Genomic DNA, 25,634 nt, shown 5'->3' on the forward strand with positions numbered 1-25,634 from the left:
GTGAAGTGCAGAAGTGTAAACATTCAATTTCAGCATTCAGAAATAAATATGGAGAAATGGCTCAGAATTATTAATTAAATTTCTATACTGCCCTTCATCTGAGGATCACAGGGTGGTTCACAATATAAAAACCACAAAAACACGTAACATTGTTTAAAAGGCCATAGACTGCTAATGAGTCAAACGCCAGGGAGTAGAGGAATGCTTTTTGCCTGCAGAATGAAATCAAATCAAAAGCCATCATAATCGACAAAGAATTTATAGACCACTATTTCATTAAAATATCAAAGAGGTTCAGAGCAAAAATATATGAAATGAATGTAAAAAGAGGCATAAATCAATCATTATTCTGAGTGGGTTATATCCAGCTATCTTTTGCTCAGGGCAGACTCATTGAAATAAATGAACCTACCTTAGTCATGATCATTCATTTCAATGCATTTACCCAAAGTGGGGCTAGCACTGCATACAGCCCGTTATTATTTTGCCAGCCAACGTGTGCCTGTACTGCCTAGCCTTCTATCAGGGGCAGAAACTCAGACAGGAAAAGACTGCGCCTGTTGGCTCTCTGCCTGCCTGCCCCTTACGGAAAGCTCAGCAGAAGCCCCTTGAAGCGTCTCCGCCCCGGCGCCAGACAAGCCTGCGCGCAGCGTGTAGGCGGGGACTCTCTCAGCGGAGCCACGACAGCAGGAGCGGAGCCAATCCACGGGATGGAAGGGCGGGGCCCGGCGTGAAGCCGGCGGGGGCGGAGCTTCAGCCAATCCAGGCCCGTTGTCAAGATGGCGGCCCACTGGGCTGAAGAGTGACGGAGATAGACGGGGCTGTGCGCGTGCGCGCAGGTGGGCCCCGGGCGGGCAGGTGAGACAGTGGACCCGCCATGGACAGGGGCAGTCTATCTCTCAGGGCCAAGCCCTAGAGGCAGAGCACTGGGGCGGGCGAGGGGGGGAAAGGAAATTTGTGCTGAACGCCTCTTATTTCCTGATGAGGAAGTCGGGGTGAGGGGCACATAGGGGCGCGGGGAGGGGCAGAGGCAGCACCCTTTATCTCCTTCAAGAGTAAGTCACGTCTTTTCTCCCTTCGCTCTCACTGACACCCACCCCTTTCTCTCTGTATAGATAAGTGTGGATTAGGGAATATTCTCTCTGCATAAATGTAATACTATATTTAAGGACGGCAGTGGCATGGGCTTGCCCTCTCCTCCTCACCTCACATCTTTATTTCATTGCATTTCTATCCTACCTTTTTCTCCAAGGAGCTCAAGGTGGCCTACCTCATTCTGCCACCACAACAACCCTGTGACGTAGGCTAGGCTCAGAGGCAGTGAATAGCCCAAGATCGCTGAGTGGGGATGCAAACCCTGGTTTCCCAAGTCCTAGTCTAAGTCTCTAATCAGTATGGCATACTTCTGTATTTCATTTGTATCCTGACCCTTCCTCCAAGAAGTTTGACAGCAGCACACATGTTTTTCTTTCCCCTTTTCTGCTTACAACAACCCTGTGGGCCAGGCTAGGCTGAGAGGTGGCCTTTAGCCTGAGGTCATCCAGTGAGCTTCACAGCCCAACTAGTTATAGTCCAACACTCTAACCACTGCACCAAGCTCTCCCTCTGTCTCCCTGTGTCCTTCCAATCCACTCTGACTGCTAGCTGACAGAGAGGCTACTCTTGCCAGAACTCTGAATTGATTACTTATTCACACCTGTGACCTGTGAAAGTCAGCCAACCTCCTAGTCTACCCTGACTGGTAGCATCTGCTCTCCAGGGCTTCTGGCAGGAGACTTTTCTCAGCGCTTCCTGGAGATGCCACTAGTGGTGATTGAAACTGCATGTCAGGCAGGTGCTCTGCCACTGAGCTGCTGCAACCCTGTCCTTGTTCACATCTGTCCGTCTTGTACCCTTCCAGGCACTGCTGATTCGCTCCCACGCAAGGGGAGAGGGTGGAAGACAGCATGGATTTCTCCAAGTTCCTGGCTGATGATTTTGAGGTGAAGGCCTGGGTGAACGGGGTCTTCCGAGCAGTCCAACAGGAGGCCCCGGGCAAACTGGATGCCCACGCAAACACGGTGGTGATGAAATTGCAGCTCTTTATCCAAGAGGTCAACAATGCCGTGGAAGGTAATAGCAACTTAAGGAGGCGCAACTTAAGGTTCCAGGGCAGGAACTTAGTAGCTAAGCTTAGTAGCTTAGTTTCTGCAAGCCAGCTGTGAAGTCCAATCTCACCTTGACAGCACAGTAATATTGTATGAATTTGTCAGCATGGATATCGACTGATTAAATTATGCAACAGACTTTACATAGGTTGACTTAAAAGAAAACCTTTAATCTGAAATTTGTTCTATAGCTGTTGACATGTTTTTCACCTTTTCAAAATGTAAAGACTGTCCCATTCCAGTGCAGTTGTTTAAACAAGTTAGTTAAAATAATAAAACACTTTTATCTTGCCGTTTCTGGTGCAGCCACAAAGTGTGGAAGCTGGCCAGTGAGATGCTTATTTTAAGAAATTGTATTGCAAAAGAATGTAGGGAAAATGGCTAGTTTCTTTAGCAGTTCTGTGGCACCTCAATAAAGAGTAAATTTTTGGGTGACACAAGCTTTCATAGGCTGGAGTCTGCTTTTCAAATGTGTTTTTCCCCCAACTTGGATCACTAGATATCTCTGTCTTTGGGATTTGGAAATCTACATTAGGGTTTTCTTCAATGAAAGGACCAAATTTTTGGCATGTAAACTCTTTGGTGATTTATGTCCTCTATAATACGTGATCTAATCAAACTATTACAAACATACAGTGGTACCTCGGGTTACATACGCTTCAGGTTACATCTGCTTCAGGTTACCTGTCCCTATTTAAAATGGGGGGAGAGGGTAGATGGGAGAAAGATCTGCTGTATTCTAACTATAGACCCCCACCTAGCTTACAATTGTTCCCAACCACACTCTGCTGCTTAGCCTGAAATCCTATAAGTAAGCTCCACTGAACTCAGAGCTTGCTTTTGATTAAATGTGCATGAGTTCAACACATTGAGCATTTCTTCCACAAAGGATTTCCTGAAATGCAGCCTTTAGCTTTAATTTGAAATAACAAACTATCTTGCAAAGATGTTTTACCATTTAAATTGCTGGTCAGAAGTAGAAAGCTTATCAAAGAAAGGAGAGAGGCGTTCCATCTTCCTTTTTTATCCTTTTACATGCTCTTTTATTTCTATTTCCCTGATTCCATAATTAACTTGGCAAGTGGATTTACTGGAGCCTGGTTTTGTGACCGTTGACCCCTATTGCAATACTCAAAGGTAGCAATTTTTCAATTTGCTGTGTGTTTTTAGATGAGGTGGAAAACTGATGAAAACAGGAGAGAAAAAAGCTGAGGGATTCTTTGAAGCTTCACACTGAGGCCACTCACACTGCAGAAGAGGAAAGCAGCTTGGTTGACTTTAAAGTTTAAAAATGCAAAGTCTTTTTGTTGGAGAGTAGAATGAGCTGAGTCTCTGAGAAGTTTTTCCTGTGACATCCTGCATAGCAGCCACAGTAGAAGCAGATGTTGTGACTCACAAATAATGAGCCAGCCAACCCATCCTGTTGCCTTCTAGCTTTTGGAGGCTAAAGTTCTCATCGGCCCAGTCCAGCACATCTGTTCACCTATCAGCCCCCCAGCATCACACAGCTGTGCTAACTAATGGGACTTACAGTGCAAAACAGCTTGAGAACTGTAGGTTAGGGAAAATTGGTCTGCAATGTGACATAGTGTGCTTCTTTAAGTGACTTGGTGAGAGTGCAGAAGCCTTCCCAGCCAATGGCTGAGCTTCTGTGATGTCATGGAAAGACACAATGTGTTCTAACTGGTTGTGCTGAAGATGCTGACTATAACAGCAGTGGGTGAGAGAAGTGTGGCATGCCAGTTTAGCCGGAAGAGTCATGTTATTCCAGAAAGCTGATGAACAGGTCAGAAGTGAGGCTGCAACGTTGTTCTGGATGCTCAGAAATGGAGGATCTGAGAAGTCAGAATTTAAAGTGGCTGTTCATATCCTTGTATTTCTAGCCTTCAGTGCTGTGTTGAATTGCAATGTCCCCATCCCTGCTTTCCCCACTTGGTGATTCCTCTTCTCTCCCCAATACCCCGTCCTCTGGGGATATAATTCCTCTTTTTTTGCCCGGCTTCTGGACTCTCAATAAGGAATCTCTTTTCCTTTTTTACACCAAGCCACTGAATCATTGATGGTTGCTTTTCCCTTTCTGCAGAGACAAGCCACCAGGCGCTCCAGAGCATGCCCAGAGTTCTCCGGGAGATGGAGGCCTTGAAGCAGGAGGCAACCTTCCTGAAGGAGCAAATGGTCCTGGTGAGGGAAGATATTAAGAAGCTGGAGCAGGATACAGCCCAGTCGATGCAGGTACTTGATCCTCTCGCATGGCCAGGTGGGCTGTCCTTTTCCTGGAGTAGCTGCAGGCTGGCTGCAAGAGGCACAAGCATGGAAGGGGTCAGCCTGGCGCGGGGAACTGGCAGCCCTCTGGCTATTGTTGCTCTTTGACTCCCATCATCAGCCCTGACCATTGGCTAAGCTGGCTGGGGCTGGTGGGAGCTGGAGTCCAAGAACATCAGGAGGGCCACAGATGTTTCCCCACCTCGACTCTGCTCATGGCAGTTGCTGGTTCTGGCTGCCATGTTGGTATGTACAGTACAGTATAGCAAAGCACTGAAAAGATGAGAAGAGCAGGGGAGCCTCCCTGAAGGGGGCCCATCTAGTCCAGCATTCTGTCTTTGCAGTGGCCAACCAGATGCCCCAAAGGGAAGCAGCTCACATGCACGACATTAATGCAACAGAATTCTCCCTGTGTGCTGTTTGCAGCAGCTGACATTCGGAAGCATTAGTGTCTCCAACAGTGGAAGTAAAATCAAAGCCATTGTGGCTAGTAGCCACTGATAGCCTTTTGCTCCTCAGTGAATTTGTTAACCCCTTTTAAAAGGCCTCAAGCTGCCTCGGGTTCAGTGGCAGCCATGCCTCTGAGGAGCATACATTGCGAGACTCTTTGCCTCTAGTGCCCTGCTTGAGAGCTTCTTAAGGATGTCTGGTTGTCTCACTCTGGGGAACAGGATGCTGAACTATACAGGTTGCTTCCCACCCCCTTGTCTTTCCCGGTGGGGCTCTCCTTACATTCTTTAATGGTAGATGGAACCCCCCCCCCAAATCCCAGAGTTGTGCTTTGTTATGGAGCCAAATTTCTGTGTTTCTAGTTGGATATGTTTTCAACATTCATTAGTTATTTAGAAACAGCCCAAGAGAAATGGCTAACTCACAGGGAGTGTCTTTATCATTAAAATGAAAAACACAATAACCAACCAACTGTCACTTGCAAAATTAAGATGTGACACAAGGCAGGTTTCGCTGCCATCTTTTGTGGCTCTTTCTGCCTCTTTTCCAGGTTTTGGTCAAACTGGATCATGTGAAATCCAGGATGCAGCTGGCCGCCGACTCTCTCCAGGAGGCAGACAAGTGGAGCACCCTCAGTGCTGACATCGAGGAGACGTTTAAAACACAGGTATGTGTATATTCTCACACGGCTGCAAAGTGCATCTCACCTCTAGATGTCAGCCTTTGCCAACCTCTTGCAGTACAGATGTTTTGGACTACAGTTCCCATCAGCCCCAGGTGCGGCTGGATCAGGCTAATGGCCCATCTAGTCCAGCATCCTTTTCTCACAGTGGCCAGCCAGATGCCTGTGCGAACCCAGCAATCAGGATTTGAGCACAAGAACCCTCTCCCCTCCTGTGGCTTACAGCATCTGGTATTGCGGCCTCAGACCAGAGGCAAAGAAGAGCCATTGGGGTTGATAGCCTTCAACCAGGCACTGGTCAGCTAGAGAGCAAGAATGATCTTTGAGTTGCTGCCTTGGGAACAGTTTTTTTTTTTTTAAGCTATTGAAGGAGACTGCTGGGCGTTTGTCTGGGTTGTCTCTGCAGCCTGTGCACTTTTTCTGCTTCTCTGCTACTGACTTGTGTAAGATGCTGACATGGCAGAAGAATCTCATGGTTTGTTGAGTTTGGAACTCTTCTCCAATTCTGTTGCTGCTGCTGGCTGGTTATCCTCTTTGGCTTCTTCTCAAGCTGGAACTGTGCAAGGTTATTTCTTTTTAAATGGACACCATCTATTTTTCGGATTCCACTTCCCCCCTGCCCTGAGCAAAATGAGCTGTTGAGGTTGTCCTTCATTTCATATGAAAGGGGAACAGAAGTGTGCCTTGCAGGTGTGGGTGGGATGTGCAAAACATGTGCTCACTGGGCAATTCCAATGACCAAATGGTGGTGTTCTTTTCTGGGTCCAGGACGTGTCTGTGATTTCAGCCAAGCTGACCAGCATGCAAAGCAGCCTGGCAGTCCTGGTGGACACACCAGACTATTCGGAAAAGTGTGTGCATCTGGAAGCGCTCAAAAACCGGCTGGAGGCCCTAGCCAGCCCCCAGATCGTGGCTGCCTTCAACGCTCAGTCTGTTGGTGAGTCTGTGGCCTTTGCTCCTATTATTCATTTATATAACCCCTTTCCTCCAAGGAGCTCACAGTGGCTCTCCCCATCCTCATGTAATCTCTACAACAACCCTGTGAAGTAGGATAGGCTGAGAGGCAATGATCAGCCCAAGTTCACCCAGTGAAATTCATGGCTGAGTGGGGATTCGAACCCTGATCTCCCGGGTCCTAGTCTGATACTACCAGGGTGGTCCAACTAGGCCTTCTTCCCAAAGCCTAGTTAGTGCTTTCCCCAGCTTGGGAAGGAGGTGGAAGGGCTCCAGGACCCTGCCAGAACCTTGCATCTCCTTCTGAAAATCCGGCACCTTGCTTAGCTGGCTTTGGGAAGGCAATGGGAGGTGTCAGATTTTGACCTCGTTCCCCCATCGGATGTGACAAGGCAGTGTGGGGCCCCGGGGATTCTGTGTCAAAGTACTCTTGGAGCCCACTTGATATGAAAAGATGGACCATCCTACACTGCTGTGCCACATGTTATGCTGTCCTCTGGCCAAGGAGTAGAGATGCTCCTCGTGCCACAAAGCTTCCTCAGGAATTGTGTAGCAGGTGGTTTGTTAGTGGGTCGTGACGGTTGTTCAGGTTTGATCTTTTAAATTTTTTCTTCCCTGGGAGAAATCCTTTAGACTCAGGTTCTTAAAGAACTGTAGTAATCCACTGCGGATCCTTGGCAAACTTTCCAATCACAACTGGATCATTTGGCGCTCTTTTAGGGAGCCACCAGGAGGGGGCACCCTTGTACTGCACATGAGGCTTTTGCCAGGCCCTGTGAGAGGTTGAGCTTCTTTCCCTCCTGTTCCAGCACAGCATTTCCTGCTTGTATGTTTGGCCCAGAGGTTACCTGTCCACTTGCCCACCCCCAATATACAAACCCACACATGTGCGGGAGGGAGGGGAGGGGAGTGGGGTTGGGTTGTCTATGACAGCATTTGTGAAGCAATGATCTGCTCTAATTTGCACCTACAAGTTTTGGGGGGACTTTAGGAAATGAAAAGGGTTGCTGCTGCTGCTGCTGCTGCCAACAACTTGGACTTTAAAAGAGGATTAGGCAAAGAATTCTGTGCTTCCCGCTTGATCTGAGCTCTACCTGGGCAAGAGGCTGACCTCTCTGTCTCTCCACCTGCCACCCAAAACTGGCTGACCGAAGCTCTTTTGCCTTTTATTAGATCAGGCCCGCCTTTTCGTCAAAGTCTTCACTGAAATCGACCGGATGCCACAGCTGCTGGCTTACTACTACAAGTGCCACAAGGTACTCCCTTCCTCCCACTGAAACACACAAGTTGCTGTGGTTTGAACCCCAACTGCCTTCCTCTGGGTGGAATGAGGAAGACAGATCGCTCCTTTTGCTCTTGCAGACCTGAGCACCGTCTGCCTTGTTGCTTGGCCAGCTTTGGGGAGATGGCAGATCACAAAATGGGGTGGTGACAGGGGGTGTTTTTTCTGTACTATCGGCGCCCAGGTCCACTTATGGCATTTTGGTTGCTGAGGGTTGTATCCAGCTAAGATCTGCTCAGAGTAGACACCCTGAGGTTAATGCACCCTAATTTCTGTGGGTCTGCTCTGACTAATGTCTTGTACAGTGTCATGGCACCTCTTGCTAATTCACACGGCATCCACTACAAGCCCTGTTGGATTGGACCCCCATAGGTCAGATCTGCTGGTTCCCTGCTCTGCTACTGCCCATGACACACAAAATCCTGTTTCCTTGTGGCAAGGGAAAATCAGGATGGTGCCAGCCCCTGTCGCAATCCTGGCTTGCCCAAATTCCCGTCGCCTCTTTGCACCTCTTTTTTCCAGGTGCTCTTTCCTGCCCTTCTGTTTTTAGTGCTAAAACTACACAAGCAACAGTTTGGAGAAACACCAGGGGGCAGGCAAGGGTGGCACTCATATACCCTCTTCTCCCCCTCCCCCCAGTCTGTCTTCCCCCCCTGCTTGTGTGCCTTCCATGAGCCTTTCCTGCCCCTTCCTTTGTGACGCCAGATTCCCATCGCCACTGGGTGAGAGTTATGCAACTCTCTTGGCAGTGGGAAGGCGTACATTCTGGGTGGCAGGGTGGCAAATAATCCGCTTTCTGGGCTGCCCTTCCCTGGGACACAGCCAGTTCAGCAGCCGGGCTGGGGCTGGACTGAGTAGTGTTGGTTTCATCCCTGGTTCCTAGTAACATACCAGTTTTAATTAAATTGACAAGGGAGCCAGGGCCTCTTCTGACATCGTTTTGTGCTTGGGTATGTGTGATTTGCCCAGAGTGGCAGCTGGCTCCAGGAATGCTCCCTGGTCCAAGTGTTTTGGGGGCCACGTGTGTAATGCTAGCCTCAAGCTTCTTTATTTGAATGGCGGTCCCTGCAGCAGTTGCTGTTTTATTGGATTTCCACTTAAGCATCCTCAGGCTGGTGTGTGGCCCTGTCTCATTTGGTCTACACAACAGCCCTGTTAAGCAGCTTAGACCCAAGGCCACCCTGTAAGTTGAGCCGGGGCTTGAACTCTGATCCATGTCTGGCATCCTGCTGCCCACAGCTCATCAGATGGAAGGATGAACTTCATTTACTTTGTGTTTATTACATTTCCATCCAGCCTTTCGTCCAAGGAGCTCAAGGGGGCATGCATACTTCTCCTCCTCCCCATTTAATCCCCACACCAACCCTGTGAGGTAGGGCACACTGAGAAGCAGTGACCAGATCAAGATCACTCAGTGAGCTTCACAGCTGGGTGGGGATTCAAACCCTGGTCTCCCAGTCCTGACACTCTTAACCATAACATCTGTTTTGCTCAGAGGCAATCTTGAAGTCAGTCCGCTGCTCTTGGGATGCAGGTTATAGAATCATAAAAAGCTGCTCTCTTGTTCTCCATGTCATTCTGGAAGAGCAAAACCCAATTATTGAATCCATATGGTGCCACTTATCACCAAGCAGAGGCGCCATAGAAGCAATCTCTTGTGCAAATGCGACCCTGATGTGTATCCTCACCCTCAGGTGCAGCTGGTGGCCGTGTGGCAGGATCTGTGCCAGTCTCCTCTCCCCTTGGACCGGCAGCTAACGGAGCTCTACGATGGTCTGCTGGGGACGTGGCACTCTCAGCTGCAGTGGGCCACGCAGGTATGGCCATGGGGCTGGCTGGCTGAGGAGGGGCTGGGCCAGGCAGGGAGGTGGAAGAGTTGGCCACAAACCAGGGTGGTAGGGGTTGGGGGTAGGTCTGGTCTTGGAGTGCAGCTGCTTCTGAAGCTGCTCTATCTCCTCCATCTCTTTGAAATGCAGCCGAGTCGCTCAGCTGAGCAGTTGCAAAATGCGCACTTCGTTTATGGCCTGGCATATCCCCTCCAGGGTTTTCCCAACCAGCTCGTGTAGCTTGGCTGGATTTTAGTTCGAAGGAGAGTTCCCTTGCAAATTTTTGAGCATTTTCATCTTGATAACGAAGGAGGCCTTGAATACAAATGGGCTGTTGCAGCCATCGGTTTCGAGCCTGGTTCTACAAAAAGATTCCGCTGGTGTTTTTCCTGTGTTTCTGTAATTGCAGTGGGCAAGTCTGGGATTTTGGCGTGTGAAGCGGATGCTGGCATCCTGGTGGCATCCTCTGTGTGTATGTTCGCTCAGATATATATTTTTTAAAAGCAGGTTTCTGACGCTCGTGGCTGCGGAGCCTTGCAGTGCTAAAAGGAGTCTCTGAGGAAGGCTCCTCAGTAGGGGATTCTGACTGGCGTTTTGCCACAGCTCCTCATCCTTCTCTATGACAAACAGAACCAGATGAATTACACAGTGTGGGCAGTTCTGCATATGTCTAAAATTGAGTGGGAGCAGGAGAGGTGGCACTAATTTATTTATGGTATTTATATCCCTTCTTTTTATCCCAAGGAGCTCAAAGTGCTGTACATAGATCTCCCTCACCCCATTGTATCCTCACAACAACCCTGTGAGGTAGGCTAGACTGAGAGGCAGTGACTGGCCCAAGTTTGCCCAGTGAGTTTGATGGCCAAGTGGTGGGATTTGAACCCTGGTCTCCTAGGCCCCAGTCCGACACTCTTAACCACTGCACCACACTGGCTCTCATGTGTATTTAAGTGCTGCTAGCACTTAATTGTAGCTTTCTGCTTCCCTGGGAGCTAAAGCAGGCTGAGAAGCAGAGTATAAATTTGGGACAATAGGAGGCTGCAGTGACCTCTCGTCACGCTTCAGATTGTTCTTCTGGAGCCCCCGTACCTCCATATTTCTCACAGGTAGCACACATTGGTTTCCATGTGATGCTTTGTTTAAACCATAGCTTTTTTTAACAAACCATGAGCTCTGTTCCACTTTGATTGGTGGAACTGGCCCTGTTACAGACGCCACATCATACCTGTTCCTCATTTGTCACAACTCAGTCTTTTAGTATGGCTGCACCTACAACTTTGGAACGCCTTGCCTAGTGACATCAGGCAGGAGCTTTCACTGCAATATTTTTGGTGCCTGCTGAAAACATTCTTGGGTGTTTTAGAAAGTTCATCTGCTTTTAGTCTACTGTTATTTTCGCTTTTTATCTTAATTTTTATCTTAATTGACAATTTAATCGTTTTATCCTTTTCGTAAACCACTTTGAGATTTTTTTTTTTTTAACCATCACCCGGCATATACATTTTACGAAATAAATACATAAATGGCTGAATGAATAAATGCAGGACTAGATATGGGCCATTGGCCTGGTCCAGCCACCGGGCTATTCTTATCTCTGGGGAGAATAAATGCCCATACTGTGGGAGGCTTGTGCCTGTAGCAACAAGGCAGGTGCAGTCCCTGAAGGGAATCGTTTGCAGCAGCAGCAGCACCTGTAGCATAATACCAAGGGTCCTTGCGATATCTTGGAGGCTCAGCTAGTTTATTGTGGCTGGAGTTTCAGAAGGCTGCTGCCAACTTCATCAGATTAGGCCACTGGAGCTGACCTATCACCCATGAAGGAGAAAGCTGATGTATATCTCTTGTACGTTGGAGGCCTCTTTATAGCAAGGAGCCCAGAGGGAGTTCTCAACCCACCCCTCTCCGGGTTGTGATAATCATGGGCTGTGTCGGCACCATACACCTGAAGCACAATTTGACTACTTGAAACAGCTGTAGCTTCCCTAAAGAACTCTGGGAGCTGTAGTTTGGTAAGGTAGCTGAGAGTTGTTAGGAGGCCCCTTTCCCCCTCCTGGAGCTACAGTTCCCAGTGTGGTTAATGGTCGACCCCTCTTCCCAGGGAACTCTGGGAATTGTAGCTCTGGGAGAGAGAAAGAGGAAAACCTGTGTGTGTGCTTGTGAGTGAGAGAGAGCGAGAAGATGCTGCTATGGATCCCAAGTCGCTTCTGAACTGGCCGGATGTGCAAATATGTAGGATAATATTTCATCCCTTTGGCTGTGGAAAGTGTTGTGCTTGTGTGCTCCACATGGAGTGCAGGAATCTATAAAATGATTGTCCAGAGAGAGGCTGTTGGTTGGGGAACTACATGTGTCTCACAGCTGCCATCAGCACCCTCCCTCCCATCTTTTTAACAGCGCCTGGTGAGTCTGCCAGCCTTTCAGACCAGCTCTGGGTCGGCATGTCCTTGTAGTTGACGGACCCTTCAGGGTGGGTTTCCTTTTCTAGCTTTTTGAAACAGGCAAGTTTTCACCCACATGGGTCAACCTGCAGAATGCCTCCAGCCATAGGGGGTGTCATTCAAGGCTTTGCAGGTTCAGGTGCCAGGTTCAACCCCCAATGACATTTCCTGGTAGAGCTCTGAAAGGGAGGCCCCTGCCTGAAATCCTGGTGAGCTGCTGCTGCTGCCAGTCTGTGCAGACAACACTGAGCTCAATGGACCACTGGTCTGACTGTCTTAAGGAAGCTTCCAGTGTTCATTTACAGACAGGTCCACCGACTGCAGCCTCCGGTCTCATCCCCCGCCTCCGCTTCCTCCTGCAGGTTTTCAAGAACCCCCACCAAGTCGTGGTTGTCTTGCTGATTCAGGTGCTCAGCGCCCTGGTCCCCTCCGTCCCCGTCTGCCTCAGCACTGCCATGGAGCGCGCTGGCCCTGAAAGCAGGCTGAGCCGCCTCCTGGGGCTGTACGATGCCACAGTCTACTTTGCTCGCGGCCTGGAGGTCGCCATGTTGCCCGTCTTGAGTAAGTGCCCTCTTGAGCCATGCCTCCTTGCGTGTTGTCCCGATCCATCTCTGTGCAAGTCCTCTAAGTACATTCCTTTTTTTCTCTCCCTTTTTATTTTGTTGTTTAAAATTTTTAATATTAAAGGAAGAATTCAAATTATAAAGAAGTAAAGTGATACAGAGTGGGAAAGTGGAAAGTTTTTCTTTCTTTCTTATAACATCATTGTTCTCGTCCCCCCTTCCTTTTTTTCCTTTCTGTGCACGGGATATATTTATATATATTCTTACCGGAATGCAATTTGTTAGCATTGCATTGATGCCATTTATCGGTTACATAACATTTGTACCAAACTTTGTTTAACTAACTTGAGCGGTGTTGACACAGTTCTTAAAGTGTTTGCTGAAGCCGAACAGTTCTGATACTACCTTGAGTAAATACATCTTCGCACTTGTTGCTTTCGACAAACTCGCGTAGCATCCCAGCACCCTCCTGGAACAGGCGGCTGCTTTGTTCCCACCCAGCCGCATGGTGGGAGGGGGGGAGGCAGCCTTTGAACCTCCTCTTGAGCTGCCGGCCTGGGTTCACTCGCTCTTGGGTCTGGGGTGGGGAACTTCCTTCAGCCCAAGGTACTCAGTCTGTCCTGGGCAATCTTCCGGGAGCCACATACCGGCAGTGTGCAGGCCAGGCCTTTCTCCCTCTCAGACTTAGATGCTGCATCTGCATCATCCCAGCTCTGGCTGGCAGCAGCAGCAGCCTGTCCTGGTGCCTGTGAGGAACTCACTGAAGTCTTCTAGTCAAGGAAGGCTGAAAACACAGTGCCAAGAGCACGTGGATGCCTTTTATTTCCCTCTCACCCCGGGGCACCCTTCCCAAGCTGGGTGTTCAGTTTGTTTGATTTGCAGCATTTTAGGGCCCCACAAGGCAGCTGACATCACGTCACCATCATAAAATAAAACGTGTGCAGTGAAAAATGCAGTTTCCTTCTGTGCCAGGACAGTGTCCTTCTGCCTGTCCTGCTTCCGTAGGCCTTTTCAGGAGAGGGAAAAATTGGGGTACACTGGACTGTGCCAGGAAGGTACCAAAGCACCCTAACCCACCCCTCCCCAGGACAAAGTAGTCGATGAAGACTGGGGGGAAGAGTGGGGAGCTTCAGCAAGGCATGCGGTGGGAGCCAGTGTAGGACCCAGAAAGAGCTGGGGGTGGAGGGAGGGAGGGAGGGGGCCTCTTTTGGGGTCTAACGGGGGGAGGGGGCAGGGAGTGCGTGAAAATGCCCATAGTGGATTAAAGGGTGGGTTTTTTTAGGACCTGTCCTGGGACTTTTGTGGTGGGAGCAAAAGCATTGGGGACAAGTGCTGTGATGCTCTTTCTTTGAGCTTTTAGGGGAATGCAACTTGGTGAAGGTGACAGAGCTGGTGGAAGCTGTCTATGGTCCCTACAAGCTCTTCCAGTTGCAGTATGGAGCCCTGGAGGAAGAGAACCTCCTCATCCAGTTGAGCGCTGTCCCCTTGGTAAGGGAGCCCTGCCTGCCTGCCTGCCTGCCTGCCTGCCTGCCTGTTGGCCCCAAGGGACCCTCCAGGAGCATTGAGCTCCCAGCCCCAGCAACCAACATGGCCAGGGGGCAGGGATGATGGCTGGCGGTCCAGCATCCTGTGGAGGGCACCACATTGGCTGTCTGTGAGGACTGTGTGTGTGTATCCCACTTTTCTAACAACAACAAAAAGTGCAGTGACAAGAGTCATTGAAACTGATGGGTGGGAGTTGCAGCCCACGACGTCAGGAGGGCACCAGGGTCGGGAAGGCTGGTTTGACCAGCCAAATGCACAAATGCCCCCCTCATAAGGGAGGTGCCATCTAAAGCCCACCCTGCGATGTACAAAGTGAAGATTCGGGATGGAAAAGGTGTCCTTCTTCAGGCAGTGCATAGTTAAACTAGGGAACTCTCTCCTACAAGAGCCACCAACTTGGATGGCTCTGAAAGAGGATTAGACATTCACGGAGGATGAGAAGACTATCGATGGCTCCTAGCCATGATGGCTTTGCTCTGCCACCACAGTTGGAGGCAGCAATGCTTCTGCATACCAGTTGCTGGAAGCCGCAGAAGGAGAGACGGCTCTTGTACTCAAGTTCTGCTTTCTGGTTTCCATAGGCATCTGGTTGGCCACTCTGAGAACAGGATGCTGGACCAAATAAGCCATAGGTCTAATCCTGCAGGTTCTCCTTGGGTTCTGAAGCAGGAGGGCCTCTGAGCCCCCTCATTACTCTAGTCCAGGTTGGCTTTTGAAGAAGCTCACCCACCATTCCTGTAGGCCAGGGCTTTTGAGTCACCCCTTGCACTGGCGGCTGAAGCCTCTGGCTGTTTTTGCTCCCTGAACTTTTCCTCGAGGGTATTTGCACCGCTGAGGTGCTCTGCTGCCTTTGGAGGGTGTTTATCTTGTGAAAACACCTGCCAAGCTACTTAGGTCCAGTCCTACCTATCCTGCCAGGTGAGTGATGGCAGAGATGAACCTTTTCCCCTCCAGCTCTTTTTAAATGCTGAGGGCTTTTTCATTTTTGCTGGATGCGTTGAGGAATGATGGAGGCTTCTGGGTCCGAATGGAAACATTTGCTTTGATTTCCTGTCTCTTTAGTATCAGGTGGGATGATGTTCCTTCTTGAGGGGGGGTATACCCCCCTCTCTGTCTCTTGGTATGACTTATGTCCTGTGGTTGTGCAGGAGCACGGGGAGGTCATCGACTGCGTGCAGGAGCTCAGCCACTCCGTGAACAAGCTCTTCAGGTTGGCCTTGGAGGCTGTGGACAATTGCCTCAAGCTGACGGACGGCTTGGGGGTAGGAGGCCTCCTCAAGGCCCTGCGAGCCCTTTTCAGCAAGTGAGTCCCAGGGAGCTGGCTAGCAAGTCAGCTGTTATTTCCTCCCTCCCTCCCTTCCTTTGATGGACGTTTGAAGCTTTCCCTGCCATTGGCAAAGGCAGCTGGATTTTGTCATTCTCTGGAAGTGAGTGCCAGTCCACCCATGCATCTCCAAATGTGGTTGTGAGCAAAGGATTCAGATTCCCCCAAACCACAGGGTTGCTGGGGGTTTGATTGTTCAAATCCCCTCCCAACATAGTTCCTGGCTGCTTCCTTTTGACAAGGAGAATAACAGATGCCTCCAAAACAGTGGGTTGTATTCCAGCACTGCTCATGCTTAAGAGTAGACCCATTGAACTTGATAGACGTGACTAACTGAGCTCCACTCAGGGCAGAACTTAGCTGGATGCAATCCAATGTGTCTGTGTTGTTCTGCTCACACTGGGCAATATATGAAAGCCACAGAGTTTTGCTTTTTGGAGGGGTGGGGGAGTTTTAGCACAGAGAAGATGCAAGCCTGGTTATTTGGGTTGGGGGATGTAGCTTCTTGCTGCCCTGACTACCCTGCTTTCCCTCTCTTGTGATGGCTGCCCTGCCTGGAGGGCTGGTGCTCAGCTCTCACCCTGTGTGGTGCTGATGTAGATTTCTTAGTTGTCTTCTCAAAGCAACGTATATGCAAGGATTAAAAACACATGAAGAATTAGAAACGTATCAGTAATGTGACCCTGCCATCAAAGATCATAAACTGGCATGGTATTCAGTGCATCTTGAACTTCTGGGTCTTTCTGCAGATACACCTCTGACTTCAGCAACGCCCTCCAGTCAATCAGGAAGAAGTGCCAGTTGGAGGACATCCCTTCCGATTCGCTCTTCCAAGAAGACTGGACCGCTTTCCAGAACGCAATCCGGTGAGAGTGGGGTAGCAGTTCATCAAGGGTGCTGGAAATTGTAGCTCTGGTATGGGTAAACTACAGTTCCTAGGATTCTTGCAGGGCAAGGGGAGAACGTATTTTAAATGTATGGTGTACCTGTAGCTGTGGTTTCACGCAAGCTGGGAGCAGATTTAAACATAACGCTGAGCCCCCCCCCTCCTCTGCAGTAACAACCCACTAACCCCAGCTCCCCCCTAATAACCTGAATGGTTCAGACAACCCCAGCACACGCCACATCGAGAGAGCCAGGTGCATTGCAGAAGGCATTTGTGCAGTGGTGGAGGAGGGGTGTGTGGGCAGCCCTGGGTGTCATCACTGAGGGGGAGGCAAAATGACAAAAAAATGAGTTTTAAAAAATAATAAAAATAATAAATTGGGCTCACGAAACTTTTTGGTTTAGTCAACAACGTAACGAAATGCTGCTGACAGTGGGCGCCACACCACAGGGGCAAGCACTTATGTCAGGACCTGCAGTGTGCCCAAGCCATGAGGCTCTCCTGGGCACCTGCAGGCTCCGCGCTGCCTGAAATGGCAGCATGGGGCTTGTGCCTGCCCACTGCCTCTCCCTTGGCCCCCTGGGGAGGCAGCAAAGAGGCTCCACGCAGCACACCTCGTCCCCGGCTGCAGGACACACATGCCGCACACCAGGCACCAAAGCGGCTAGTTACACTGCTACATTTGTGGAGTTGAAGGCTACAGGTTGCTCAAGGTTGTGAGCCAAGGCAGATGTTGCTGAGGAAAGGGAAAGTCGTTCCAAGCTCCATAACTGGACAGAACTTAATAAAAAATCCACCCACTGATTCTTGGGGGCAACTCTACTCCCCCCCTCCAACAAGCTGCTTCTAGTTGTCTACAGACAAATGACAGCCACCGAACTGAAATGGCTTTTAAAAGATTAGTGGGAGATACAGATATAAACAGCTGCTGCCGGCCACAATGGCTAGGTTCTCTCTCTGCTCTTGGATACAGCATGAGAAGGAAACGGTGTGTCCACTCTTTTGGCCACTTTGAGAACAGGATACAGTTGGGCCATGCAGGGTCTTCTGATGTTTGCATGATGGGAATCGCCTGGCCCACCTGGCCCAGCGTCCTGTTCTTACCAACGTCTGCTCTCTCCTGCCATTGGGCCTGGTGGCGGCTTACGAATGCTGTGATGTCACAGGTGCTTTTCCTCTCCCCCAGGATCATCGCCACCTGTGGGGAGCTCTTGCGCCAGTGTGGAGACTTTGAGCAGCAGCTGGCAAACAGGTGATGTCTTCTGTGCAAAGTTTGGGTGGGCTTCAGGGGGAGCAGGGTGCCAGTCACCTTGTGACAGCTGTCGGTTGTCTGTCATGCAACACATTCTGTGCAGGATGTAAGATCTAGAGGTCTGAGTGGACCTTGACCTGCTGGGGGTGCTGGTGTTTGGCTTGGGGAGGGGGAAGGATCTTTTCCCATGGAGGGGCTTCAGCTCCATTTCCCTCCTGCCGTTTGCAGGATCCTGTCCGCCGCAGGGAAGTACCTCTCGGACTCCTACAGCCCCTGCAGCCTGAGTGGCCTCCAAGACCCCAGCACAGAGAAGCAGAGCCCCCTCAAGAACCCCTGGCAGGAGCACAACTACCTGCAGCAAGAGAGCCCTGCCGAGTATGCTGCACTGCTGGAGACCCTCTACACGCTCAAGGTGGGGCTTCCATCTGGCTGCTGGCGGAGCTCTGTACTTAGGGGGCAGACTGGGCTCCTCCTGGCTCTGAGCTGCCCCCCACACTTGGGTGGATGGGGAGATGCAGAGAAGAGAGAGAATGTGTCGTCTGGAACCAGAGGGTGCGCACACACCATACATTGAAAGTGCATTTCAAGCACATTCCACCCCCCAAAAAAAAGAATCCTGGGAACTGTAGCTTTTCAGGGCGCTTTTTTAGGGAACCATACTTCTGTGAGTTAGACTGTGGAACTCGCTGCCACAGGAGGCAGCGATGGCAGTGACCCAGGCGGCTTTAAAAGAGGATGGGACACATTAATGGAGGGAGGGCTATCGATGGCTACTGGCCACAATGGTTTGGCTCTGCCTCCACAGTTGGAGGCAGCAATGCTTCTGAATACCAGTTGCTGAAGATCACAGGAGGAGTGTGTGTGTGTGCTCTTGTGTTTGGGTGCTACTTCCCACAGGCATCTGGCTGGCTGCTATGAGAACAGGAGGCTGGGCTAGCCGAGTCATTGACCTGACCTAGCAGGGCTCTTCTTATGTGAGGAGCAAGCTCCCAAGGGTTCTGTTTTTGGAAGGGGAGGATGTGCTTTAAATACATGCTGCGCCTGCAGCCCTGAACCCTTGAGGCTTCCTTTCCTGCCAGTGCTTTCTCAGGCTGTCCTTGGTCTCTGCCTATTCCCAACTTGTCCCAGGGGAGGGGACACAAGCAGCTCTGGTTACAGCTCCTTCCCTGCAGCAGCCTGTTTGCTTTTCCGGGGGCCTCTTTGCGGCGCTCCTGCCCCCTTGCTTATTTTCTCACGGGGGTTTGGGATCTCTTGCCGCTCAGGGCATGCCCCTGCTGAGGTCACTCGCCCCACCACGTGCCTGCTGGGTGTCGAGAGCCCCGTGTGCTCTGCTTTCTGGGACTGCCGTGCCCTGGCTGGCCCCAGTTGACCTCTCTTTTGCTGTTCAGTTGTTTCTTTGGAAAGGGCAGGGCACACTTCCCGCGGGGATGTGGAGAGAAGCCAGGATGGTTGCATGAACTGATGACGGATGGTGGTGAGGGAGGGAGGGAGCATCAGGTGGCCCCCAAAAGGGCCCTTCTCAGTGCAGATGCAAAAGAGGCTGCCTTAAGCCACACGGTGTGGGGCCTTTTGAGCAAGTCACACCTGGCCAAGCATCTCCTGCTTGGCTCCCAGCAGCTCTCCATGGTGTCAGGAAGGAGGGGAGGGGTCAGGGCCGGCCCTGTGATGGGACAGAGTGAGGCAGCCGCCTCAAGCGGCAGATGTGGAGGTGTGGTGAGCATCCAGGCGCCATGCCACCTTCCCAGTACCACCCATGCTAGGCAGCTGCCCTCTCATATTGGAGTCCTTTCTCTCATATTGCAGTCCAATTTAACTGCCAGTCCAATTGGCTTCTGTATGTGCATTGGGGGAGGGTGCCATCTTGTCCTTTGCCCAAACAAGCCCCCTCCACCCCTCCCTGCAAGCTTGAGAACCAAGAATCCTTCTGAAGAGGCTTCATTGTACGATTGGCTCCAGAGCTCAGGCTCCATAGGCAAAGCGGATGCTCAGTCTTGGCTCAAGGTAGGACCACTGTAGCTCAGTGGCTAAAGGACCTGCCTTCCTTGTAGAAGGACCCTGATCCCGGGCATCTTCAGGTTGGGGTTTTTTTTTGGGGGGGTGACTTTCCTGAAACTCCAGAGAGCTGCTGTGTTGACAGTACTCAGCTAGATGGACCAGTGGTCCCTGGTCCTCAGGGTGCATGAGACTCACAAAAAAAATTGGTGGTGTTGGTAGGGCGGAGTCTGTCCTGTGTCCTCCGGCCTTGACTCCCTGACTCCCCACCCTAGGAGAAAGGGACCAGCCACAACCTGCTGTCAGCCTCGCGCTCGGCCCTCATGCGCCTCAACCAGCAGGCCCACCAGCTGGCCTTCGACTCCGTCTTCCTTCGCATCAAGCAGCAACTCTTGTTGGTTTCCAAGATGGAGGTGAGCAGCACCTTGCGAGGGAAACTCCAATGGGTGCCTCTAGGTTTAGGGTGGGTGGGGATTCCTGCAATGAGGAGGGGGTGGGGTGGGGGTGGGGCAATCTTTCCAAGAATGTTGCTGCATCTCGGGGAGAACCTCCCTGCTCAGTGGGCTCCCTCTCCAGCCATCATGCTGGTTCTGTTCTTGGTGCCTGCGTGGCTTCAGCTGCCTTTTTCTCTGCTTTGCTGCCCGCCAGAGCTGGAGCACCAGTGGCACTGGGGAGATGCTGACAGATGAGCTGCCCAACTTCAGCCTCACACCCCTGGAATACATCAGCAACGTAAGATCATTTGTGTGTGTGTGTGTGTGTGTGTGCATGGGAGACAGGCAGGCAGGCAGGCAGGACAACACAAGACCTGCCCTAATGCTGGTTGTGTCACCTCGGAAAGAATACTGTAGAATTGGAGAAGGCTCAGGGAAAGCACAACCAAAATGATCAAGGGGATGATGGGGCTATTCCCCCATGAAGAAAGACTGCAGCGTCTGGGGCATTTAGTCTGTAGAAAAGGCAAGAGGCAACGGGGTGGAAGTTTATAAAATGATGTATGGCATAGAGAAAAGCTTTTCTTCCTCCTCACACTAGAGATCTATGGATATCTAGTGAATGTTGGAAGATTCAGGACAGGCAAAAGAAAGTCCTTTTTCACACAGCATATAGTTGAACTATGGAACTCCCTCCCACAGGAGGCAGTGATGGCCACCAACTTTAAAAGAGGATTAGACAAATTCATGCAGGAGGAGAAGGCTAATGATGGCTGCTAGACACAATGGCTGAGCTCTGTCTCCACAGCCAGAGGCAGCAGTGCTTCTGAAAACCATTTCCTGGAAACCACAGAAGCAGAGAGAGTGCTCTTGTGCTTGAATCCTGCATGTGGGTTTTCCACAAGCATCTGTTTGGCCCAGGAGGCTAGACTAGATGGGCCATTGGCCTAATCCAGCATCTCATTTTCTGTTATTGCTACATTTAGCATCAGAGGCAAGATGCCTCTGACTAACCCATTGCTGGGAGTTGCGGGCGTGCAGAGTGCTGCTGTTGCACTTGAGCCCTGCTTGTAGGCTTCTTCCTGTTGGGGTGTCTGGTTGACCATTGTGGGAGCAGGAGGCTGGACTGGATGCCCCCCCTGGCCTGATTCAGAAATACTTTTTTAAAAACCAACTACAGCTGTTGTTAAATATGTATCGTGCTTTATAGTTGTATCTGAAATGCGCAGATAATTACTTAGTCTTCAGTTCTTAGACTTGCATTTTGCAGGTGTTTTTGTGTGTACTTTATGGATATTATGGTATGTATGCACCCTGTGTTGTTTGTTATGCTGTTATGTTGTAAACCAGCCTTTTTGACAAAGAGCAGTATGTAAACTTCTTAAATAAATGACTGTGTGACGATGGAGCGCCCTCTGTTTCTTCCTAGATTGGCCAGTACATCATGTCTCTGCCTCTCCACCTGGAACCGTTTGTGACCCAGGAAGACTCAGCTCTGGAGCTGGCATTGCATGCTGGGAAGCTGCCCTTTCCTCCAGAGCAAGGTGGGGAAAGGCGAAGTTTTGAAAGGGAGCTGCTCTTGGGATTTCCCACAGCTGCCTGTGCTGCTCTTTCTTTTGCTTGAATGGTCCAGGATTACCTCTCCACGAATCCTGTTGTCGACTGTTGTCAGGCCAGGCAGGGATAGATTCACAGAACTTCATTCTTGGAAGGGAACCCAAAGCCCATCCAGGCCAGCCGTCTGCAAGACAGGAATTGCAGCTCAAGAATCCCAACCTCTGTTAAAAAACCTCCAACAAAAGGAGATCCTGCCACTTTCTGAGGTCATCCGTTCCTTTGTTACAAGTTCTTCCTAACGTTTGGTGGGAATATCTGAAGCCATCATATAAAACAAGCTGGCTTCATCTTCCCTGCCGATATTCCCTTCGGATATTTGAAGGTGGCTGTCCCATCACCTCTCAGTTCTCCTCTTCTCCAGGCTTATTCTAGTAGGGAGCTGGACAGCTGTGCCTGGAGCTGGGCCAACCTACCTCACCCTGGCCAGGATCAGGATTTGCCTTCCTTTGGGAGATATCCTTGCCTCGAGGGTCCCCTCTTCACCCCTCACTTCTTCTTGAGCATTGGGTGCTGGGATGATGAGAAGGGAGTGGGGCACCCACCGCACGGCTCAGCCCAGGAGTCTCTGCCGGGGAAACATTAGCAGAGCATGACTAATCTTGCCTTTGTTACCCATGGGTTGGGAAGGGGGGGCGGTGTTGGCCGTGGCCCAGGTCACCATATTCTAATTCCCTCTTGGTGCTCAGCCCCTTGTACAAAGGCAGCTGTCTGTGTGTCTCAGGGCATGCAGTCGCCGTGGACCAGATCTGTCTGGGAGGACTGTGGTCTGGCTTATTGGTGTGAAGGGTTGGAAGCATTCCCTGAGACGTTCCCTGAAGCCAAATGGGCTGCTGGTGCCCCAGGATCTTCCCTTTTGGGGAAGGCTGTAGTAACTCAGTGGCAGAACATCAGATTTGCATGCAAAACCGCCCTGGTCCCAGGGAGTGTCCCCTGCCTGATACCCCGGTGAGCCCTTGCTGCCAATCAGTGTCGACAATACTGAGCTAGATGGGCCAATTTTCTGACTCAGTGTAAGGCAGTCTGCCCTGGCACTAGACTTCTGGTTATAATTTAGGCTGCTGTTTGGATTCCAAAATCCTGTCCAGGTCCTTCTGGATGCCAAGCATTGCCTTTGTGGACTCTGTCTGTAACTTGTTCTTAGTGATTTGTCTCCCTCCCTCCCTCCCTCCTTCTGGAGGTCTTCTCCAGAGTCATACTCTGCTAACCTTTGGAAAGAGCGAGAGATGAAAGAAGGGTTGGGCAAAAGTTAAAAACCTGCAGGTTGCTTGTGGTATGGGGTGTGTGGATTGAAAGCTGGCAGCCTGCTCGGTGGTGCCCCAGCAGGCCAGGAGTGGGTTTCTCTCCTCCTCTACCTCTTCCTTACATTGCCTTCAGCTGAGCAAATGCTGGAACTGAGGAACCATCATGCTGTTGGTCTTTCTAGATCAGGTCATCTGCATGAGCAGCGGTTATCCAGGGTTTCCTTCGGAGAGGGCACATTCTCAGCTCCACTTGGAGATGCCATTGGGGATGGGACCTGGGACTTTCTTTGTGCAAAGCATGGGTGCTCTTCCCCTGAGCTATGACCCCTTCCCCTCACAGGACCAGCTGCGGAGCCCTAGTCCGAGGTGGCCCTGCTGCAAATCTTCCTAGGCAGGATAGTGCAGGGGCTCCGGAACTGGTGCTGGGGACAGCTGGTGTTCTCCTTAGAGACTAGGGCTGCCACTCTCCTTCAGGCCATAGAACACTTCACTCACCATGAACACCTCCCTTGTCCTCTTAGAATGGCAATGGTGCCCACCTGAGAGGTGCTGGAACTCAGTTCTGGTGACTTCCAATTGACATGCTTCTTTCTCTCTCCCCCCACCCTGTTGCCCCCAGGTGATGACCTCCCTGAGTTGGACAACATGGCCGACTACTGGCTGGGCTCCCTCGCCAGAGCCACGATGCAGACGTACTGTGAGGTCATTCTCCAGATCCCCGAGCTCACTCCACACTCCACCAAGCAGCTGGCCACAGACATCGGTAAGGGCGGTTGCCTCTCTTCGCAGAAGGGAGCTGGTGCTTTCTCTCTGGCTAGGATCCAGGAGGTTGTCCTCGCAACCTCTATTTCATTATTTACATCCCATCCCATTCTTCCAAGGTGGGATACATGGTTCTCTTTGGTCAGGCTGAGAGACACTGACTGGCCCAAAGTCACCCAGTCAGTTTCATAGCTGAGCAGGGATTTGAACCCTGGACTTCCAGTTCCTAGCCCAACACTCTAACCACTATACAACACTGCCTGTCAGTGAAGATCCCCTGGGAATCTCCACCAGGACAAGGATTTAGGCCACCACCTTGTTGGGACTCACCCTTTTCTCTGGGTGCAGCTGTCAGCTGCTTTGGACAAATCAGGGCTTTGAATCAGGCTGAGGTCTGGTCCTGACTGATCTCGCTCCTGGCTGTCAGGGTTGGGGAGGGGGCTGCCCGGCCTCTTTCTTTTCCCTCTGACCGGCATTTGGCCTTGCAGATTACCTGGCCAACGTGATGGATGCTTTGGGCCTCCAGCCTTCCAAGGCTCTGCAGAACATGGTGGCTCTCCTGAAGACCAAGCCTGAGGACTACAAGCAGACGGCCAAAAGCTTTCCCCGTCGCTTGGCCACCAGCATCGCAGCCATGAGGGGCCTGGACTACTAAACTCCTTGATTGCTCCTAGCACAAAGTTCAGAATCCTAGACTGGCACTTGGATGCGGAAACATCCGAGGTGCGTGGAGACTCCGAACTCCTTGCAGCAGGACGGATGGACTCCTTCCCAGGTGGAGGAACGCTGTCGAATCACAGAAGAGATGTGGGCACTTGCGAAGGAGAGTTGCGAGGGAGAGGGTTTATCTGTAAGTCACTCAATAAATTTCTTAAAAGAGGCAGCTGTTCCCCAAGGAAGCTTCTTTGGAGATTGGGGAGACCTTGGGCATATACAGACAGTGCTGTCACCTGTATTTGGGGTGGAGGCACCCATCACCATGCTGATCAGATCTGGGAGAATGGTTGCTGAAATCAGACCAAGTGGGTGGGAGGGTGAAGGGGCAAGGCTCCTCAACCAGCACCCAGCTGCTGTTCTGATTGCAACTTCAGACCACTCCCAGCTTATGCAGGGGTTATGTTCTGGCACCCCGGAAAATCACGTAAGTGGGGAACAGCCTCTAAACACCCTTTAAATGCCCAGCCTGCCCCCTCTAATCCCTTCAAGCAGCGCCTTCTCCATAATCGCATTTCTTAGTGGGCATGGCTGGGGCACTGCTCCTGCCTTGGGCTGCAGAAGGGACAGGTCTGCTAATCTGTGCCGCCTCTGGCATGATGGGGCACGATACCTGCCAGGCATCAAGCACTTCTTGTTCAAGGGTGTCCTCATGCAGCAGGTAGAAGCTCCTCCTGAAGGGACCTGTCTGTGCTGCGCCTGCTAGGCCAGGGAACCAGTTCTGTGGGTTGCTGTAATGAGATTAACGCTGCCTGCCTTGTGAGAGGCCCAGGCTCCTTTCTTGGAATTTGGATGCGATGCTCTTGTTCCTTCCTGGGAAAATCCAGTCATCGGTTCTAAAAAGCCCTAATTTGTTCTTGCCTCAACTGAACATAGGGCAGCCAGGATGGCGGAAAACTGCAGGAGAGTCTGGCTTCAGCTAGATCAGGTAAAAAAGAGGGCCTGTCGTAGTCCTGTTTTCTGCCAGATGCCCCAAAGGGAAGAAGCCACCAAGCTGGACCTGAGCGCAACACGGACTCACTGTCATAGCCCCATTGAAGTCTCGTTGCTGAGCAAGCAAGGGCTAGGAGTCTATGAGGAACACTTGCCTGAGAGCAGAATTCACATATGAAGTCAGATAGTTCAAAGGTCAGGGAATCCAGACGATCACAGAGCCCAAGGGTCAAGATGGAGAGCAGGAAGTAGCAAAGTAGGGCCAGGAACCATAGGCATTGTTTCTGAACCTGACTGCTGCTGAGAGCTCTGTTTAAGAAGCCCAGAGCC

General features: G+C 51.0%; 1 protein-coding gene across 1 annotated transcript; it reads left to right on the forward strand.

The window, feature by feature from the left end:
* The first annotated feature begins 714 nt into the window (after positions 1–714).
* Positions 715–24,537, forward strand: COG7 (component of oligomeric golgi complex 7). Its single transcript, XM_081888250.1, has 18 exons — positions 715–858; positions 1,901–2,112; positions 4,231–4,379; positions 5,410–5,526; positions 6,310–6,478; positions 7,669–7,751; positions 9,472–9,594; positions 12,404–12,602; positions 13,965–14,092; positions 15,298–15,452; positions 16,223–16,339; positions 17,546–17,611; positions 17,840–18,023; positions 19,879–20,016; positions 20,252–20,335; positions 21,467–21,581; positions 23,515–23,658; positions 24,146–24,537. The coding sequence occupies exons 2-18, from the start codon at positions 1,947–1,949 to the stop codon at positions 24,310–24,312; spliced, it is 2,304 nt and encodes a 767-aa protein (XP_081744376.1). The 5' UTR covers positions 715–858; positions 1,901–1,946; the 3' UTR covers positions 24,313–24,537.
* Positions 24,538–25,634: the final 1,097 nt, after the last annotated feature.

This window comes from Podarcis melisellensis, assembly GCF_964234715.1.
Source record: "Podarcis melisellensis genome assembly, chromosome: 14".
Lineage (NCBI taxonomy): Eukaryota > Metazoa > Chordata > Lepidosauria > Squamata > Lacertidae > Podarcis > Podarcis melisellensis.

Bases quoted from the DNA above. Each gene is read 5' to 3' on its own strand.
- COG7 (XM_081888250.1), top strand. From the start codon at position 1,947: ATGGATTTCTCCAAGTTCCTGGCTGATGATTTTGAGGTGAAGGCCTGG. The intron at 4,380-5,409 runs GTACTTGATCCT...CCTCTTTTCCAG, and splicing joins ATACAGCCCAGTCGATGCAG to GTTTTGGTCAAACTGGATCA. The intron at 7,752-9,471 runs GTACTCCCTTCC...CCTCACCCTCAG, and splicing joins ACTACTACAAGTGCCACAAG to GTGCAGCTGGTGGCCGTGTG.